The sequence below is a fragment of the Sparassis crispa genome, assembly GCF_003851025.1.
Source record: "Sparassis crispa DNA, contig_000005F, whole genome shotgun sequence".
Lineage (NCBI taxonomy): Eukaryota > Fungi > Basidiomycota > Agaricomycetes > Polyporales > Sparassidaceae > Sparassis > Sparassis crispa.
The window spans coordinates 450892-463387 of record NW_020939752.1 but is presented as its reverse complement, the minus strand read 5'-3'; the positions used below and the strand labels follow the sequence as shown (position 1 = coordinate 463387).

The 12496-nt window shown below is 51.2% G+C and overlaps 5 protein-coding genes across 5 annotated transcripts; 4 read left to right on the top strand and 1 right to left on the bottom strand.

Moving 5' to 3' along the window:
- Nucleotides 1-1215: 1215 nt before the first annotated feature.
- On the top strand, nucleotides 1216-3570 carry SCP_0601770 (iron reductase; the record flags this gene model as incomplete). The annotated part of the gene is made up of 11 exons (XM_027759311.1): nucleotides 1216-1579; nucleotides 1632-1751; nucleotides 1807-1832; nucleotides 1886-1954; nucleotides 2017-2024; nucleotides 2080-2226; nucleotides 2280-2815; nucleotides 2873-2921; nucleotides 2975-3039; nucleotides 3093-3380; nucleotides 3443-3570. The coding sequence occupies 11 exons, from the start codon at nucleotides 1216-1218 to the stop codon at nucleotides 3568-3570; spliced, it is 1800 nt and encodes a 599-aa protein (XP_027615112.1).
- Nucleotides 3571-6741: 3171 nt separating this feature from the next.
- On the top strand, nucleotides 6742-7023 carry SCP_0601760 (hypothetical protein; the record flags this gene model as incomplete). Its single annotated transcript, XM_027759310.1, has 1 exon — nucleotides 6742-7023. One exon carries the CDS (start codon nucleotides 6742-6744, stop codon nucleotides 7021-7023), a length of 282 nt encoding a protein of 93 aa, XP_027615111.1.
- A 278-nt stretch (nucleotides 7024-7301) lies between these two features.
- SCP_0601750 (hypothetical protein) lies at nucleotides 7302-8374 on the top strand (the record flags this gene model as incomplete). Its single annotated transcript, XM_027759309.1, has 2 exons — nucleotides 7302-7414; nucleotides 7471-8374. The coding sequence occupies 2 exons, from the start codon at nucleotides 7302-7304 to the stop codon at nucleotides 8372-8374; spliced, it is 1017 nt and encodes a 338-aa protein (XP_027615110.1).
- A 193-nt stretch (nucleotides 8375-8567) lies between these two features.
- On the bottom strand, nucleotides 8568-8917 carry SCP_0601740 (RNA polymerase II transcription factor B subunit 5; the record flags this gene model as incomplete). Its single annotated transcript, XM_027759308.1, has 4 exons — nucleotides 8568-8597; nucleotides 8647-8779; nucleotides 8835-8850; nucleotides 8902-8917. The coding sequence occupies 4 exons, from the start codon at nucleotides 8915-8917 to the stop codon at nucleotides 8568-8570; spliced, it is 195 nt and encodes a 64-aa protein (XP_027615109.1).
- Nucleotides 8918-9255: 338 nt separating this feature from the next.
- Nucleotides 9256-10883, top strand: SCP_0601730 (Ribose-5-phosphate isomerase; the record flags this gene model as incomplete). Its single annotated transcript, XM_027759307.1, has 11 exons — nucleotides 9256-9290; nucleotides 9427-9518; nucleotides 9575-9651; nucleotides 9849-9867; nucleotides 9915-9995; nucleotides 10049-10145; nucleotides 10195-10275; nucleotides 10324-10375; nucleotides 10431-10622; nucleotides 10681-10767; nucleotides 10824-10883. 11 exons carry the CDS (start codon nucleotides 9256-9258, stop codon nucleotides 10881-10883), a joined length of 873 nt encoding a protein of 290 aa, XP_027615108.1.
- Between the last annotated feature and the right edge of the window lie 1613 nt (nucleotides 10884-12496).

The following is a 12496-nucleotide window of genomic DNA, read 5'->3' as shown; positions in this document are numbered from 1 at the left end:
TATCGGTGTCCGTGTGCACTGGTATTTCGTCGTCGCGGTGTCCCTCGCAATGTCTGCGCGGCACAGGGTTGCGGTTTAATCGCGATAATCTGCGGGGGATTTAGGCCATCTGGTAATTGTCTTCTATATCAGTAAATTGTCTTTTCTGCCTATCAGTGGTTACCGCTGCATTATTTGGCGGTTTCGACAGCTTCAGCCTTGAAGGTGCATTTCTGGAATGCGTGGTGCTTCAGACAATCTCGTCGAGTCTGTTCCGCGGTGCAGCTCCACGAGTACTTAGTGGGCGTAAACCATTTGCGTCTTCTCCAGCGCGTGGTGCATGCATTGCATCTTTAGTGATAAGTACAGGCGTACTCTGTAGCATGCAGCTTCGCTCCATCTTCCGCGCGTGGAGCTAAACCGCGGGGTCGCGGGGATTCATTTTGTGTTGGTCGACATTCTATATTAGGCAGGTAGTGATTATCACCACGTCGTTCGCAACGCTCACCCATTGAACGTTCGTCAATGGTCCAAACCCCGGTATCTACTGCCATCAACTTGCCATCAACTGTCGGGAATTTGCGCTTAAAGTTGAGTGTGTTGTCAATCAATGCTGTCGTATTTTCTACTCCATGGTCGTGCGGGACCAATGACCAACGGGAAACTTAACGGTTCTGTTTTGTATCTGTTTTGTAGCCACTCTCATGGAATCAATGACATCGACGGCGACAAAAATCCAGTTTTACATCATTTGTGGTAAAGGTTCCGGCGTACCCTGCGAATTGAAGTTGACGCTTCCCACGCCGTCTGTAACAGATGGTAGCATAGGCTACACGTGGACGTCCACATACCCTGATCGAAGTGGCCCCGTCTACTTGTGATGTCCTCGGCGGGGAGATACGAGGTGAGATCCGAACGTTGCGCACGCCCATGTTCTTCTACCTGATCCGGTGAAGGATTCACATACCACGCAGAGCTTCTCAGAATTCCACCACGCTGCCTTTCAATGCTTCGCAAGCTCTATGCCGCTTTTGCCATCATGGAAATGTGACGCTTTCATGTCGCAGTGTTGCGTTTGCATTTAACATCATTTATCAGCACCGGTCGTGTCTTCGTGTGACACCTTTGTCGGAGTATTTAACAGTGTTGTTCAGCTCGCAAGAAATCCACCAGACCACCCATTCTCTTACTGGATTGTGAGCAGTGCTCGTCATTAGTGCACTCCCTCTATTTGTCATGGTAACCGACAAAACCATCCGCGTTGGCAGAGCCAAAAGCTACCCAAACGAGGTCTGGTGGTTTGTCTCCTGCTTCATCTTCACCGTGGCGATATTCCAGTATGGGTCTTGGGCGATTTCTAAACTTCTCCGGAGACGCGCTGCTGCACAGGAGGCCTTGCAGAACGACACCGAGGGTGGTGGCGCTGGTCCAAACCGACGTTTCTCTGTGCGACGTCTTCCCCTGGCCATTCTTAATGCGTATCGGGTTGTTGCCTTCCGCTGGACGCTGGAAATAGGCAGCTGGTATACGCTTAATTTCGCAGAAGTCTTCGTCACTTGCTCGTACATTATCGCCATCTTCATCTGGGAGTTTGGCAACAGTGGGTCATCTGCTGATCATAGGGTGATTCGTCGCTGACTTCTGTCACATAGCCACTGACCTTGAGGGCCATAAGTTGGACATGACTTACTGGGGCAACCGCGCGGGCACCATTGCTGCCAGTCAAATCCCTCTTGTCACTGCACTTGGTACCAAGAATAATGTTGTCGCCTGTACGTGATTGGTTTGGACTTCGCTTTCGGGCTGAGCTTAACGATGTTTGTAAAGATATCACCGGAATTAGCTACGACAAGGTGCAACCTACGTTTAGCCCATTGGCATGATTGCCGATATCTTTATATTGCAGTTGAATTACATTCACCGGATGACCGCGCGAGTCATGTTCGTCTTACTGTGGGTTCACGGCGGTGCAAAGGTGGGGCAGTTTCCCGTGTATGAGCCTATGTCTTTACTGATGACTGTCATCCTCGCTCTTAGTTCAATAGGTTGGTTTGTCTAGCACTAGCTCTTGCCGAAGGACTGACTAGTTCAATCTTCTAGCCTCGACCCTGGCGAGATCGATGCCAGCTGGGTCCGTGCAGGGATCCTTGCCATGGCTGCATTCAGCCTCCTCATCTTGGTGTCTCTGCGTCCTATTCGAGCGAACGTGTACGAGTTCTTCTTCCTCACCCACTTCTCGATGGTCCTGTGAGTAATGCAAGGCTCTTCACCAGTCGTCGTCGTGCTCACCGCGTTAATAGCATCTTCTTGCTCGGGGCTTACTTCCACGCGAAGGATCAGAACATGTCTTACTACATCTGGCCTTCTTTCATCTTCTGGGCTCTCGACAGGTTCATACGCTTGATGCGCGTTGTGGTCTTCAACCACCAGTATTTCTGGTTCAAGTCGTCTGGGAGCCTCGACGGTACTGTGGAGCTCCTTTCCCCTCACTTCCTTCGCCTCCGCCTTTCCCGACCCCCGCACTTCCATTGGAGACCTGGTCAGACGGCGTATTTGATTATGCCGACCGTCTCGGCTTCCCCGTTTGAGGCACACCCGTTCACCATTGCGAGTGTTGACACGAGCGACGAAATGGGGGGTGATCTTGAGAAAAAGGAATTGGGAGAAACCACGCCGTTCTGGAAGGAGCTGGTGTTCCTGATCAACGTCCGCAGTGGAGTTACGAAGCGCCTTGCGACTATCGCTCAGACAGGCGCTAAAGTGAAGGTGGCCGTCGACGGACCGTACGGTTTTTCTCCAGATTTGAGCGTTGACGACACGGTGGTTCTGATTTCTGGTGCGTCGTCGGCGCCTTTTTTACGTATTCGTTGTCGTTTTTGATGTGGTTCTTCAGGTGGATCTGGCATCACGTTCACGCTATCGAGCTTCCTTGGTGTCGTCAAGTAAGGGTTTCCCTTATTCCTTACGTCTCTTCTTACATCGATGGTTGCATCAGCGATGTTCGCAATGGAAAGAGCTCGTGCCGTAAAATCATCTTCATCTGGGCCATTCGGGATGCTGGTAAGTGGAAAAATGTGTGCAATCCGTCGATGCACTGAGCTCACTCCTACTAGCCCACATTGAATGGATCTCCAAGACGCTATCGAAAGCACTCGAGGTAGCACCCTCATACCTATCCATATCTATTCGGATCTACGTGACAAGCCGTGAACCCCTTCCTGCGACCAACCCGAAGGCATGGGACGACGACTCCATTCATGGCTCTGAAAACAGTGAGGACAAGAGTCGTGCGCCATCTCTGCTCGAGTCGCCTGCGGTGCAGGTCGTCAGCGGTCGACCTGATTTGCACATTCTGCTGCGGGACGAAGCCTTGGCGAATACCGGTCGGATGTCTGTGACAGGTGCGTGCTTGTGCAATGCCTTTTACTCTTGAAGTGATTGATAATCCGTGCCTTCCTCTCAGTCTGCGGGTCTCAAGCGATAGCGCGTGCTTGTCGTGCCGCTCTCAGGTTCCCTGTCTCCGGTCCGAAGAGTATCCTCCAGGGATGCGCTAGCGTCGTGCTGCACGTTGAGACGTTCGGCTATGCATAAGGACTTTCACTCTTTCTGAGAAAGGTTGTATCATATGCCTGTACTTCTGTGACTGGTTTCAGTGTAGCAATTGCGGAAAACATTCGTAGACGAACCGTGAGTCGTCTTCGACGCTTGATGGAATGATGCCGCGGGTCTTCAACTTGGTGAATGGGGCCGTCGTAGTGGTGTATCTGATAAGATACACTTCAGACTCGTCGCAGCTCCAGACGGCAGAACTGTTTCGGCGGTACTGACAGAGGCGTAAATTAGACGCTGCGATCACCGCACCTGGTGACGACGTATATGGTGTCCAAGTTCAACTTCGACTCGAACTGTCATGCTCTCGTCTCAGGCATTTGTCTTTTCTATCGGCCGTCCTGGTTGTCTGAATTCAAGTGCCCACATAGTACTCATATCCTTACTGGAAGTACAGAAGGCTCAAGACTGGAAAGAATGATACACGTTGTGGAACTTGTTCGTCGACTTCGACCCTCATCATTGACCGTCCTTTGAAGGTATTTATACGGCAGACCTGGCACCGCGGGGTTTCATTGAACATCGTTTTCATGTTTTTCTCCTCCGTATACTGCAGTTTTCCAGCCATTATCCGCGGGTCACCTCGTCTAGTCCAGCTCAACATTACACATTCACTCCCAGGGTTGTATGGTCGTCCATTGCGAATGCCCAGGAACACGACAATGCCTATTTTTATGTGTTTGTCAATACCAGGTATCGATCCTCCTCGATAAAAACGCGGTGCTTGTGCTGACCTTCCATCCGTCGTGTGATTTGCCACACAGATTTCCCTGGCGATACTGCAGAGTCCCAGTGGCAGCCTAGTGCTGTCCTCTGGAAATCGGCATGCTCTATGGCACACACTACCTCATACTAGTGGATCCTGTGTTGGGTACGTCTTGACGGAGGTCGGTGTGACACCATGAAATATCTGTAGGACATCCGCCATCATGCTCACTACTGAAGTACGGGATCTTCGCAAAAGTCCGTCGGAGTTTTTAGGTAGCACGCTGTGCAAGTACGTCCGTTGAATTTGGGTGGTATAGCTGTGTAACTTAGCTCCTAGTTCTCTGAAATAGCTCTCCCGTTCTCAAGAAGCCTTCCAACCGGATGGTTCCAGAAGTAGACGGGGCTCTCGATCTTCCATCGGCAATCCTTACTTCTCCAGCTCTCAAGATGAGGCTGAGGTTTTCCATGTGAATCGGCATAACTGTGCAACTCGTGTCTTATGTCTCTGAATCGGTACACAAGTTTCTATAACTCCCCAAGATGAAAGTGAGGCTGTCTATCTTAGCAGGGCATTCTATGGTGCGTTTAAAATGTATTCAGAGCCGCAGAGTGGACTGTCAGATCTGATGACTCGTTGTGGAAACCTTCCCAGTAAATGCCTAATAGTCGTGCTCGAGGTCCAGTTCAGGCGATTCGTGCTGTCATATCTCTGTGAAGGAAGTAAAGTACGAGGAAGCTCATAGGACCAGAAAATCGGCATGCCGACGGAGAAGAAGAGTTTTGTTTCGTCCTCAGATGGACTGACGGGGTGCCAAAGAAGTGATCGAAAGAGCGGTGAGAAAGGCCTGAGTCGTGGAAGCAGAGGCTTATTTTTGCGGATGGTACGTCGTCAACTTATGCCACAGTTTCCCCTCAAGCAATCTGCTCTCTTAGTACAATGTGATCTGGGATGTTTCACTCCTGCGGAAACTTGTTCAACTTGGAGTTCGTTGAGCTCGGGGCGATGCATCAGACAAAAGCTGCCTTTGGAAGATATTGTTTGGATGGTGAGCCTAGACAGGTCCGTCTGGTTGCACTCAAGTTCCGACGAGCCCTTTGGGCTAATTGGTATGTCGTCACTTCCGATGCTTCGAAGCTACGGACCCGCAAATCCTGATTATCTTCGGGTCTACTTACATCGATGATCTTCATCAGATGTTATCAGATAATCTAGAATGCGCGACTGCGATGATCATCTCTTACGCTATCAGATAATCCAGGTTAGTGCTCATCATTTTATTGGCCGCGCCGCTGCACTCACCAACATTCGGTCTCTTCGTAGTTTACTCACTTGTCATCATGTCATTCACCCGTTCCTTTCACTAGAGCTGTCTGCTGCATGGACCTCTTGTTGTATGAAGTTTGTAGTTGGCATTTGCCACTTGCGGTCCATGTCATGTGCCACCAGGTGAGTCCGCTAAAAGCTTGTATGCCATGATGACTTCATTGTCTCACCGCCAGTCTATGATCTAAGTGAGAACCTCGAAAATACTTACATCACCTTTCCGCAATTGTGTCAACAGCTGCATCTGAATCTTCTGGCTCCCACTGAGCGCTTCCGTCGTAGTGATTTCCAATCTCATCGACAGAGCAGTCGAACAGTCTTTAGGTCGAGCACATGTGTCCGGTACCGCGTCCTGAATATTTGATTATGCCGTTCCTATTCACCGTGGGCGCGATCAATGCTAGCCCTGGTAGACGTTTTTTCCTGCCACGCCTTCCCCCGGTTATTGTCAGCACTTAACGGGTAGTGGCCTTCCGCTGGATGCTGGAGATAGGAAGCTCGTATACGCTCAATCTCACAGAAGTATTCTATACTCGTGCATATATTATCATCATCTTCACTTGGGAGTTCGTAAACAGTGAGTCGTTCGTAGAATTTGAGATGACCACTAACTGACATTGATTGCCCACCTACTAATATTTCTGGTGCGAAGCTAAATCTGGGCCAATCGTGCAGGCGCCATCGGGTCTGCTCAACTTCCTCTCATTACGGCCCTTGGTACGAAAAACAACGTTGTTTCCTGTGAATAATCATTGTTTTTTTTGCCTGAGGAACAATCTCACTCCCCTGCATGTTTAAGATATCATAAGTTCTGCGAAGGTAGTTGTTCCTGTCTGCTACATGGGAAGATTACTTATTTCTTTCCACCGCAGTTGAATTACATGCATCAAACGACTTGACGAGTGATGTTTGTTTTACTTTGAGTCCACGATGGTGGGTGCTCTGAGAGTATCAGTCGACATTTTTTGCTGACAGCTATCGTGTTATTCCCTTAGTTCGTCAGGTGCGTCGAGTACACATTGTCTCTTGTGGAAATGTCGTCCGACCTGATCCTACAGCCTCAAGCATCGCAATCTAAATGAACCACCTGTACTTCTGGCACAAACCCTCCGCAAGCTCCGATGGCACAGTGGGCCTTCTCTCCCGCCCCTCATCCGCCTCCAGCACTCCCGCCCCTCGCACTTCAACAGGAGCCCCGGCCAGACGGCGTATCTATTAATGCCGACCGTCTCTGCGCTGCCTTTCGAGGCGCACCCATTCACGATTGTGAGCATCGACACGACCAACGAGATTGGCGCCGCGGTGATCCAGAGAGGGAGCTTAGGGGCAACTCACCGTACTGGAAGGAGCTCGTTTTCTTGATCAATGTTCGGAAAGGGTTCACGAAGCGCCTGCTCATGTAGAACACTGTAGAACTAAACGAACTGTAGCAGTACAGTAGACGAATGATCACGAATCCAACGCTGTTTCCACAGTTTCGAATTCATTCCTGAGTCTGCCGCGCGGACTGTGGAGATGATAAGATTTGCCTCTTCTCGGGATCGTCCTTCTTTATCGTCCTTCGATCATAACATGGGTCGTGGCTTTCCGCCGACCTTGATCAGCTGTACTATACGGTAGGCCGGCATCCTCGCAGTTGAGAAACGGTGTCAGAAAAGACATGGAACCAGGCCTATCACCTATGTTATCACCACTGCTCGTTACTCTGGACCAAGCGCAGCGTATTCTAGATCACCATCGTAATGAATCGATGCCGATCTCCTCATTCGAGGAGGTAAAGGGCAGCGGATACAGGTCCAGCAACGTTCCTTTGCTTTCGTACGTGCTCAAACTCATGCCAAATACCGTAGCGCATTTACACCGACGACAACCTACGAAGTTGTCCTATCCGACACCAGTGCGTACCTGCTCAAGGTAGCCAGAGCGCCCTCGAATCTTGCCGGAATATACGCCCCAAACACACTCGCTGTGGAGCACACATTCCTGCAGCAGCTGGCGCAGTACACCTCCATTCCGCAACCGACGCCGCACGCGCTCGACACCTCGCTGGCGCTCCTCCCGCACCACTACCTGCTGCTCTCGCGGCCGCGCGGCCTGCCGCTCTCACACGTGCGGGCGCGGGGGCTGCTCAGCGAGCGGCAAGCGCTCATGCTCCAGCTGCGCATGGGCGCGTACCTCAAGCAGCTGCACGGGGTGCAGAACGACTGGTTTGGCCTGCCGGCGCAGGCGGGGGATGCGCTTTACAGTTGGCAGGAGGCGTTCACGGGCCTACTTGAGGATCTGCTAGAGGAGGCCCACATGCGCGGCGTGGACGCGCCATATGCGGACGTGCGTGGGTTCCTCTCGCGCGCGATCGGATTCTTCCTCTTCGACGACTGCGAGGTACCGTCGCTCGTGTCGTTCACGGGAGACGAGGACGCTGTCTTGCTCGATATTGACCCGGATGCGCCCGCGCAGGCAGACGAGGTCGTCATCACGTCATTCCTGTCGTTCTCGCATGCGCTTTGGGGGGACCCTCTCTTGGAGACACTGTTCCTCAATCCGAGCGCCGCACTTGTGGAAGGGTACGGTGGACCGCTAGTACTTTTTGCACGTCAGAAGACGAAGCGAATCTGGTATACGCTGTTTCTGGCCGTGGCAGTGCTTGTGCAGGCGAAGCGGGAGGAAATGGCTGATGAGGACAAGAGGGTTGTGTGGGCGAGAGAGACACTGGCGAAGTGTATTGAGGATCTGAAGGACGCACCATGTTACTGAACTTTATTAGACAGAAACGTCCGCTGACATGACTGAATATCGGTATGGTCAGAGTTCAAACTCGAATAACATGACGTGAATGAATTTCGCAGTACGCACGCGCTGGTCCGGCGTCGAGCATTACGAGGACTTGTAGACAGAAGAACTCATTGTATTTCCAAAGTAAAAGACGCACGTCGACGATGCCCCTGAGTCACTCCAGGCTGTATGTGTTTTTCTCCAACTGTAGTCCGTATTCTTAGTGCAGTCCTTGCCCCGAATGAAGAACATACCTCAGCCTCGAGTTCCCGTCTCACTCTCCACTCCTCGTCCGCCTTTATTACCACATGGTGATCGTCCAAGTCCTCGATGATGAAGCTCTCTCTCTCGTTCATGGTCAGTAAGATCTGCTTCACCGCAGAGTCACTGGCGGCGAGGTTAGGCGTCGTATGTCCGAATCTGAATACAGAGCTCTACTCACCATGTGAAAAGTACGCCTGACGACTTCTCGTTAGAGTTAGTAGGACTAAATGAATCTGGACACATGCCCTTGATTGCCTTCATGTTCCACCGCGACAACTTATCGCTGTCAGTTCCACGCCACCCCCAGCGGGCTCAGAAGTTGCTCCGGTCTGAGACAAAATGCAAAGACCCGGCCCTGATATAGCTCTCCGCGCACACGGGTGTCGAGAGAGATCCAGATGACGGGAGGCGGAACGAGTAGGTGAGGTCACGTTCCAGTGCGGATGACTGAGGTGAGAGCGGGTTGTCTGGATATTTATCGCATGCGTCTCTGTCGACCTTTCGTCACCCCCGTACATCTCCCACAATCACCCATACTCTTTCTCCGCCGCCCATATACTAGCCTTTACGCTCTACGCGTTCTCCGAAGACAACCCAGGATGCCGATTCCACCCGCGAGCTTGACCTTGAACTCGTGAGTATATACCAGTCTGCGAGACTTCAGCACTGATCTTGGTCAAATTCACGACGTTTCTGGTGCTGTGCTGTGTCGCTATCTGCTGGGGTGTGTACACTTGTTGTACTCCTAACTCTTGCGATGGACATTCCAGCACTCAGCCACTTCGGCAACCACTAGCAGGCCAGAAAACTGGATTCATCGCAACAAGTACGCCCCCACCTTTGATTTCGTCACAACCGAAGGGTACGCAGTTCCGTGTATATTGGTTGTGTGCACATAGTGATAAATAACACGTGCAGCGGTAACGGGTATTGAGGCTGCCAAGCGGCTCGCGGCGTGGACAGCAGTAGATAGACATGTATTACCGGAACATAAGGTATGTACCATGTGGTGAATTTGCGTCAGAGTGGTTGTGTTACTTGGACGTTGGGCGAGAAATCTGGCGAACACTGGGGTTACCCCGCAGTTGAATTTAAGTGTGCTGTCTCGTCCAGCAGTCCAATCTATCATCTTGTCCAGACAGCAAAGTTTTGATACATCCCTACACTATGCTGACATGTCGATGATTCGAAGGTTATCGGTATCGGCTCAGGTACGTTATGTCCATGGTACGAATGCCCCAGATTGACAGTGGCGTAGGTTCGACAGTCCCCTATGTAGTCGAGCGTATAGTTGCACAAGGCTCAGAAGTCAACAAGGACCGTGTTTTCATCCCAACAGGTGCTCCAAATTACGTTCCCCATGGCTACACCTTCATAACACTCTTCTCCCAGGATTCCAATCCAAGGAGCTCATTGTGGAAGCACACCTGCGCCTCGGTGATATCGACCAATACCCCACCATCGACGTGACCATCGACGGAGCAGACGAGTTAGTAGGCCAGCCCAAGTGCCGTTTATGACGCTCACTATTAGCACAGGGTAGACCACAACTTGAACGCCATCAAAGGCGGTGGCGCCTGTCATCTGCGCGAGAAGGTGCTCGCCGAAGCGGCCAACACGTAGGTTCTCTAGCCCAGCCATTAAATTCCGCAGCTCACTCGCCGTAGCTGGGTCATTGTCGCGGACTACCGCAAGAATTCCGAGGTGCTCGGACACAACGTGCGCTCTGTTCTCTCGCTCCAGGTATCGTGCGGACCTGACGAGAATCCCACAGTTCACGCAGGGCGTGCCGATCGAGGTCGCGCCGTTTGCGTACGCACCGGTACTACAGAACGTGCATCTTCTCGGGTCGCCCAAGGCCGTGCTCCGTATGGCGAAGGCCAAAGCGGGCCCTGTCGTCTCGGACAACAGCAACTTCATCATTGACGCGCCGTTCCCCGAGGAGATCATGCGGGACCCGTACACGGTGCGCATGCCTCGTTCCGGATTATTGATGTGGTCAGTATTGATGTTCGAGGGTGCAGCTCTTGACGCGCCTCAAGATGCTCACGGGCGTCGTCGAGGTCGGGCTGTTCTGCCATATGGCTAAGGCAGCGTACTTCGGGGATCAAGTACGTGATACTCTTGTGAAATTGCAATTGCGCTCTAACGCATGTCGTTTACGCAGGATGGTAGCGTTACCGTTCAGTGGCAGGACGGACGCGTTGAGAAAGTCGGCAGCGAGTAGCGCCGCATCTCGTTAGGTGTGTGCCGTCCCTGCTACTATGTTTACTCCTGCTTACCAGCACCTGTTCTTTCTCACAGAGATCGAGCGACGACCTAGATGCACCGATTTTTAGATTTATTTGTTTTGATATAACGGAGGCGGCATGTACTCCCGCTAGAAGCTGATAAGAATGTATTCCATGTATCGTTCAACCCAATGCAACGCTCATCACCATGTAACGCGAAGGCACCTGCCATATTTTGCAAAGCTTTCCGAACTTGCGAGGAGAGACGATGACATTTGGTCATATTTACAGCTCTTTGCAGATGCTTGGACGAATCTAGCAGGTGTTGTGTTTGGCTGCCGCAAATACACCCGTTTTGGGAAGGTGGGATCGGGCGTTGAGTATCGGGACCTTCCTCGTATGGGTGCGCGCCAGATAGCTGTCTCGTTTTCACTATTACTGTGGCACTGTGATGGTATAACTATAATACGACGGAGAGTTACAAGGTAAGAATATTTTTTTCAATGCTGTGCTTACTAGCAGCTGCTCTGTAGAGGAGTAGTGTCTCTGCAGAGCACCTGCCATATATATTCGGCAGAACCTTCCTAAGATAGACCCAGTTCAAACCCGACCACTATCGTCACACTGTGACACCTCACGTGCAACCCACTTAGCGCCTGGATAAGTCCCGAAAAGGCACTGAACGCACGACAGCGGCAGGAGCGTCGACATAAAATGAGTCAGCGTTCTCAGTGTATGAGGTAGAAACATAGTGAATATACACAAGAATGAAAGTATACAAGATAGTTGAACTATGAATATAAGTTATATCTTTGCAGCTTCAAGTTCCTCGAGGATGCTCTCTGGGAGGATGCGATGGCCGCGATATTTCTTGCTCGCCCATGCAGCTTGCTTACCATTCAAACCTTTGCGATAAGCATCCATGAAGCGTTGTGCGCGAGTGTAGAAGCTGTGTGTGATCTGAGTCACATCACATCACATCAGAATTGATGAACGCACCGTCGCATGCTTTCGAGTGGGACTGCATCCAATGCCTTGACCACATTGCGCTCAAGATCGGCCTCCAACTTTGAAGGCGGGAACTGGCGGTATACACGTTTTGCAAATCCCCAGCAAGGTTCGATAGGATTGAGCTCACAGTGAAATTTCGGGAGAAAGATCACATGGAAACCACGAGCTTTGCAGTGAGTCTCCACTAATGTCTCGACATCTCGAAAGTCTTGTTCGTTGTACAGCATTCTTCTACAGCAGCATCTTTCCTGTCCAGGGGGGCATTTGAAACTGGGGCATTCATATCTCAAATTTTGAACACCCTTGTAGCCACGTTCTTCCAAGATATTTGCCATACCCTTGAAGAGTCCCTCGCGCTCGTGACCAGGTGGGAAGTACAAGGATTGTGGTCTGCCATCTGCAAACTTTCCTTCTGTCATTCGCATCCATCGTTTGAGGATCTTCCCATCAGTGCCATATACAGGTTTGCCATTCTCGCCAATAACATTTGTCATAACACCAAAGTTTGGAGCGCCAGGTTTTGGTGGGAATTTGGGCATTTTGCGAGCAGAAAGTGCATCGTCAGCGCGTTTCAGGTGAGTTGGTGCATTGTTGAGTA